At 42.2% G+C, this 6971-nt stretch overlaps 1 protein-coding gene across 1 annotated transcript in view; it reads right to left on the bottom strand.

The window, feature by feature from the left end:
• The window catches only part of BMX (BMX non-receptor tyrosine kinase), a 50180-nt gene extending 44000 nt beyond the window's left edge, over positions 1-6180 (bottom strand). The window contains exon 1 of the mRNA XM_008591039.1: positions 6157-6180. Coding sequence (XP_008589261.1) covers positions 6157-6180 — 24 coding nt within the window. The remainder of the gene's footprint in view (positions 1-6156) is intronic.
• Positions 6181-6971: the final 791 nt, after the last annotated feature.

Genomic DNA, 6971 nt, shown 5'->3' with positions numbered 1-6971 from the left:
GGACCGGGGACCGGGAACGGGATTGCAACCTTTGGTGTTGCCCCCGCGCCTCGCTCAGCCAGTGAGCGGGAACTGGTCTGTATGTGGGATCCGAACCCTCGGCGGGAGCGCCGCCGCACTTCCCAAGCGGTGCACTAGCGCAGTGCGCCACCGGGCCAGCCCCAAACTTAATGTATTTCTGAAAAATAAATGCATTAATTTTCTGGTTCTACTAAGACTGTTGCTTCGATCCTCATCCCGATAGCAGGTCTGAAAATAAGAAGTAGCAATGTTAGGCGGTAGGCCACAGAGAAAAACTTTGCTATGTTCTTTGTTTTGTGAAAGTGCATCAGTATTTGCAGCCAGATGCCCAGTAGTTAAGGTCTTTGTTCACTGATAATCTGAAGATAATTAACTTTGCTCATCCTAGACTCACTGGGTCCTTACCGTTAATTCTCAAGCTCTGAGCAAGAAGTTACTGCTCTGAGGCACCAGCACTCATATTCCCTCTAACAGAAAGTGAAAAAACTCTTGTCAAATTTTTTTTTATCTCCGCAGCTAAAACATTATTCATCAAAGCCGGGTGCGGATTAAATAAATCTGGTTCGTTGAATAGAAAGTTTACTTTTCAAAATTTTTTTCAGATGCTGAATCAATTTGTAACATTAAGAACACTGTTTAAAAATTGCAAACCCAATCTCCAAGGTAGCATGCAGTCTTTCCCAGCTGCACGATGATATACCCAATTTTTTATTTATAGAACTTTCACATGCATGACATTTAAGATGGGCTTTTTTGAAATTTTATATAAAAAAATTAAAGAGTGAGTCCCAGAAACCACTGACAAATTCAGCGAGTTGCCTCTGTGTATTGAAGGGAAGGAGAACATTGGATAGAAAGGAAGATATCAAGCCCTTAAGCACATTCTCCAATAAATCTCCAAGGGCTTACAAGGGTTGCTGCATCTAACAAAATACAATTTGTCAATTTTTAACATAACTGTTCATTTCAAAATCCTGCCCTTTGTGAATTTTTTTTTGCTTTCATTTTCAAAATCATATGTGATATATATTTATTCAACAAAACCAAGAACTACAGACGAGTGAAAGGATAAGACTATACACACCTTAGATTATTTTCTTTTCAAATATACATATGCACATACTTATTTTCACCAAGATGGGTTCACAGACTGTGCATATGGGTCTGTAATCTGTTGTTCCCAGGTAACAAACACCAGGAGCTGCACATCTTGGAAGTTCCCTCTAGGACGGCCAGTCCTTCAGAGCTTCACTCCCTAACCTGGACTCCTAAGGCTCCCTAACAGGCCTGAAGCACCCCGTTTTCATAACTCACACTTTTGTCATCTTCAGATCATTTTCTTTCATGACAAGGCTATCTGGTTCCTGTTCAGGTACGCACCTTCCTTTCTCCTTCTATTTGCTTCTGTCCCTTCTTTGTACTTTCCCTTTCTCCTCTAAATAGCCTAGGTTCTAAATTGAAGGCATTTCTATGGTCTCTCTTGAGTACAGGAGGTGATAATTGGTGATGACTAATTTTTAGAAATGCATGTGTCCTCTCTTGTATTAGGACAATAAGAAAAACAGGGCTCAGGTACCACTGTTAACTCAAATGCCTGTCCAATGACTAGCAAACTCTGCTCTGCCTGCCCTTTTTTTTTTCTTTTTGTCTTTTTCCGTGTCCAGCAACGGATCACAACCCTCAGTGTTGCCCCCGTACCGGACCGGGGACCGGCAACGGGATCGCAACCCTCGGGGCTGCTCCCGCGCCTCGCTCAGCCAGTGAGCGGGAACCAGTCTGTATGTGGGATCCGAACCCTCAGGAGGGAGCGCCGCCGCGCTTCCCAAGCAGCGCACTTATCCAGTGCGCCACCGGGCCGGCCCGTGCCTGCCCTTTTTTAAGGGAAATTTAGTTGGGAAGTTTAAGAAAAAACTTTCAAAGTAAAATAAGATCCTAAACCCAGTCAGTATTAACCGGGAATCTATTTCCCTAGAGTGGCTGATGGGACTTGACTGTACTCTCATAAGCTCATGAAACTAGAAAAAGATTAAAGCATAGGGGAGGCAAAAACCAACAAGCAAACAAACAAACAAAATAAAAAACTGGCAGAAGCACAGTATTTTCTATAAGGAAGCCAGCAGCTGTTATGTAATCAATTACATACATGAAAGGTGCATGTTGAATTAACATAACTTGTAATCGCTACAGTTATTTAGGATTGATAAGAAAATGATATCATGAGAGTAAGAAGTTCAATTCAGCAGTTCTATTCAGCACACTTGACTTTGAACTTACAGTATGCCCAACATTGAGTGACTGGTTTCAGAAACAAAGATCTGCTTTCCAAGGCCCTGAGTGGTAACGAACAGGTTTGAGAGATAAGTTTCATTACCAGTATGCAAGCTTGCTGTGAGGTGGTAGACTCGAAAGGCGTGGAGGAGGTTACAGGACTGTTATTTGTGAGTTGTGCCACCTTAACCAAACCCCTTCCCTGCTGTAACCTTTAGTTTTCTGATCTGTAAAATGAGATCGGTAACAACTCTCTCACTTTGTGGACTTAAATGAGAAAACTTATGTGAAAGTACTTGGCATACTGTGGACATCAATCGTGATTTTAGAGAAAAGGTAGAAACAACTCAACTGCTAGAGTAGTGTCCACTCAGTATAAAATGAAATGCCCAAGAAAGGAAAAGTTGGTTTTCTCTTAAGATAATCAAGGAAAGTATTATGGAAGGGAGGACATTGAAATTGGACCTTGAAGGATGTGAGTGATTTTAGTAATAATAACCCTAGCCAACATTTAAGGAGGGCTCGCCATGTGCCAGGAGCTAGAGCACCTAACAAATGCTAATTCATTTACTGGTTACAACCGCCCTATGGGGCAGGTCATAACACTTCCACCTTATGGAGTAGACAGTAAGACTCCTATCCTATGGGGCTTGTCTTAACACAGCTATCCTGTGGGGTAGTTTGTGATACTCCCATGCCATGGGGTAGGTTGTGACATAGTCACCATATAGAGTAGGTTGTAATGTCATTCTCTGCTTATAGCTGATGAAGCTGAAATTCATGAATAAATTTCCCAGGTCACACTGCTAGTGTGGCGAAGTTGGGATTTGAATCCTGGAAGTCTAACTCTACAACCCATATTCTTGACCATGGTACCAATGTTAGAGAAGGACATACCTGTTGTGTAACCCTCCTAAACCAGAGAAGGCTCTAACCTAAATAAGGAAGGCAGTCATAGGATGTCAAAGCTGGTAAGAACCCCAGAAGTCACTTTACAGATGCCACACTGAGCCCCAGCGGCCTCAGTGACTTAGCCCTTAGCCAAACTGTGACCCAGTGACCTAAGAAACAAGCCCAGGGTTTTGAAGATCCCAATTCTACCAACATGGCGCCTGCCAACATGTCACCTCCCTGGTGCACTGTCCTGACTGGTGCACTGTCCACTCTATCATGGCAGTAACAGACTAAAAGTGATCTATGTGTTCAGCTAAATATACCACAGCCTTGCCAAGGCACACTGTTTTGGTGCAACTAGGCATAAATTTGGGTCTTACCAGACTCGTGCAAGGAACTTTTTATTGGAAATACCAGCAAGATGTCACCTATAAATAATCTTTCAGCAGGAACCCCCAAGGCAGTGTTAAAAAGCAAAACTCTAAGCCACATTTTGAAAATAGGTAAGAATATACAACCTGAAAAGTTCACAGAAATTCTAAGTGGCACAGAAGGGGCGCAGAAGGCAGGAAGGGAAGGGGGAAGGGCATTGGATAGAAATGGCCATCGGATAGTTCCCACAACCAAAAAGTATGTTCCCTGACTGGTTCAGGACAGTGCCTTTAAAGTCTAATCCTTTAGAATTAAGAGATGACGATAGCAATTCCTTACCCCTCTACTCGATTTACTCTCTCTTACTTTACATGGCATCTAGCTAAAGATTTTGATAAGTATCAAGATATTAAAATAATACATGTGGTGAGAGGGCAGTGGGGGGGGGAGGCAGGAAGGGGAGGAAAGATGCTCCAGGTGGGGACAAGGGAGAGAGTGAAAGAAAAAATGCATGACACTATGACAAACTTGATCTTGAAATATTTGCCCAAGGCCAGGCCTGCTTATTTTCCTGCTAACTTAACAAAATACAATGGTAAGTTTAAACAGGAACAAAAAGCTTAACTCGGAATCAGGTAAAGTAGTTTTAAAAAGTTTTAGAGGGCTGGCTGGTTAGCTCAGTTGGTTAGTGTGGTGGTGTAACACGAAGGTCAAGGGTTCGGGTCTCCACACCTGCCGGCCACAAAAATAAAATAAAATAAAACCTCTTAGATGCTTGCCAAAGACAATTACCAGCTCTGCAGAACCAGACAAATTCTTATTTCATGTGTTGTTATACAGGAGAGGGAAAGCTACAGTTGATCTTGGCATGATTTGAACAGAAATCCTTTAATATCGACACTCAAATTATCAGCATTTTGGAACACCATACCTTAATTGCTCTAAAATGAATTTATGAAAGCCAGATTGTTTGGGGAAGACCATTTTCTCACATAGAATACAAATATTCCAATAAAAAAAATTAAAAAAATTAAAAAAAAAGAATACAAATATTCCAGTGCTATTCCTGTTGGGGTTCAAATTTGCTTTAGGTGTGAGATTCATCTTTAGTGCCTCCCTTATAAGCCTTTTTTAAGCTCCTCCTTTTTTTCAGCAACCTCTTCCCTCTGCTCTCTTCCCTCTGTCCAGGGTACCCTCTCTGAGCACCTTGCTTAGGAGAAAAGCAAAAAGTAATAAATCCATGAGCTAGCATCTTATGCTGAACTAGTTTAGGTAATCAGGTCGGTGTGGGCGAAAGTACCGAGCTGGGGTGAATTCAAATCCCTGCTCTGTCTCTGTGCAACCCGATGTGTTACTTAACCTTGCTAAACCTCAGCTTCCCCATCTATAAAAGGAGTAAAATAATAACCACCTTGAAGGGTTATGAGGAGTCAGGAGAAAATGGTGGTACAATGCCCAACACTCGAAGATGTTCTGGAACCCTATGCCCCTTCCCCTCATGACTGTAGGCAAAGCTAAAACAAAACAAAACAAAAACATAGCAAAGTTAAAAAACTGAAGACAATGAAATGATCTTTAATGATAAAATTTCACTTCCCACCCTCCTGCTGCCGGCTCCCAGGGATCGGAGATAATGGGAGGCAGGAAGAGCTCTTCATGTATTCTCAAGCCAGAAGCACCTGCCCCATAGGTTTGTTACAGACTTTCCATCCTGGAACTAGATACCTTAAAATCAGATTGAACTAGTCCCTTACTGACAGCCACCATATTTCCTATAACTAAATACTTGATGTGACTCAAAGTGTGGTCCACGGACCAGCAGCATTGACATCAGCAGGGAGCTTATTAGAAATGCAGACGCTCAGTTCCCAGCCCAGACCTAGGGCTTCAGAATCTGCATTTTAGCACAATCCCCAGGTGATCCACGTGCACATGGAGCTTGAGAAGAACAGATCTAGACCACAGTATAGTTGTACTACTTTTGAAGTCCAATGAAATCATTGTGGCCCACAAGAACTTTCAAAATTTTATGGATGTGGGTGAAACTGTACAGTTCACCTCCCTTCCATCTTTCTATCTCCATCTAAAATACCCCTAAGCCCCTGATTTAGGACGACTTTGAGAACCTAAGAAAAAATATTTGTAGCTAAAATAACATCACAAAAACTCAGTTAAAGAAAAGAAGGTATAACTAACATTTTTTTTTTTTCTGGAAGCAGCTATGAAGCCAATATGAAAAGCCATGGAAGGGTAATGCCTAAAGAATAGGATGGAGAAAATCAGCAGAGGAAATGGCACAGAGCCAGATCGAGCTGGTGGCGATGTGCACACAACCTGACAGCTTCCCTGAATGAGATTTTGAGCAAGGAGTGAATTTACAGTAAAACTATAGCAGTTTCAGCCTCTGCCCCCCCCCCAAATTAAACAGTCCCATCCAACGTCCTGAAAAAAGCCCTAGCAATTTCACATTTGTAATTTTGCACTATGTTTCTTAAAGTGGGCTCCTCAAATTTTGTAAACTTCAGGCCTTACCGCACGTACATGCTAACCTATTTTTCTGTAGGATGTGACACTGCATAGCTGCTCGCTGCTTAAACATACCATTTTGGCTTGTTCTGTCGTCATCGCCTGGGTCCACCACAGCGTAGTTAATCTGCTCTTGGAGGGACACAAGAGTCCCAGCTGTCCTCTTTCCAGCAGCAGCGAATTGTCTCACATTTTCCCGGCTGCTGGGTCAGAAATGGCTACATTACTCAGTGCCCCCAAAATGTTTATTGTCCTGCAGGGCCTTACACAATCCCACAGGAAACCACGCTCAACACTTAGCCAACACTTGTTGAGCTAATTGAATGCAACCAAAACGGAGACAAAAGCATATTTCATACAGGATCCAACTTTGATAACTACAGCTCCTGCTTTTCCCAGGCAGCTCTCGGGTACATGTGATAACCCTGCCTTTGTTTGTAGAACCTTATGCTGGGAAGGACAAGAAAATATCTCAACAAAACCTGGCTGCTGATGCTGGCTTCTCTCACTAGAGTCAGGAAACCATTAGGAAATGCCAAAGTGCACAGAGAATAAGCAATGAAAACTTCAACTCAATACTTGCACAAAGGGAGGCCGGAGAATAAATGAGAGAGAAGAACAGTTACTATCGACTGCAAAGAAGCACATTTCCACAGTTGAAATTATTAAGAAATCCAGAAATGGAAGACATCATTTTGCTAACGTATGATGCACCAAGATTGCAGAGAAATAGAGTGATTGTCACTTGCTATTGTTATGACAACATTCCAACTTTTGGGTTTACCATTTTCTCTGGTGCACACGGGTTGTTCATACATAATAACTCTAATGATATATTCTAGGTTCTGCTGTGGATAACCAAGAGAATTAATCATCCTTTTGGCATGCAT

This window comes from Galeopterus variegatus, unplaced genomic scaffold (genome assembly GCF_000696425.1).
Source record: "Galeopterus variegatus unplaced genomic scaffold, G_variegatus-3.0.2 Scaffold6596, whole genome shotgun sequence".
Taxonomy (NCBI): Eukaryota; Metazoa; Chordata; class Mammalia; order Dermoptera; family Cynocephalidae; genus Galeopterus; species Galeopterus variegatus.
The sequence above is the reverse complement of the archived record's forward strand: the minus strand, read 5'-3'. Positions and strand labels throughout refer to the sequence as shown.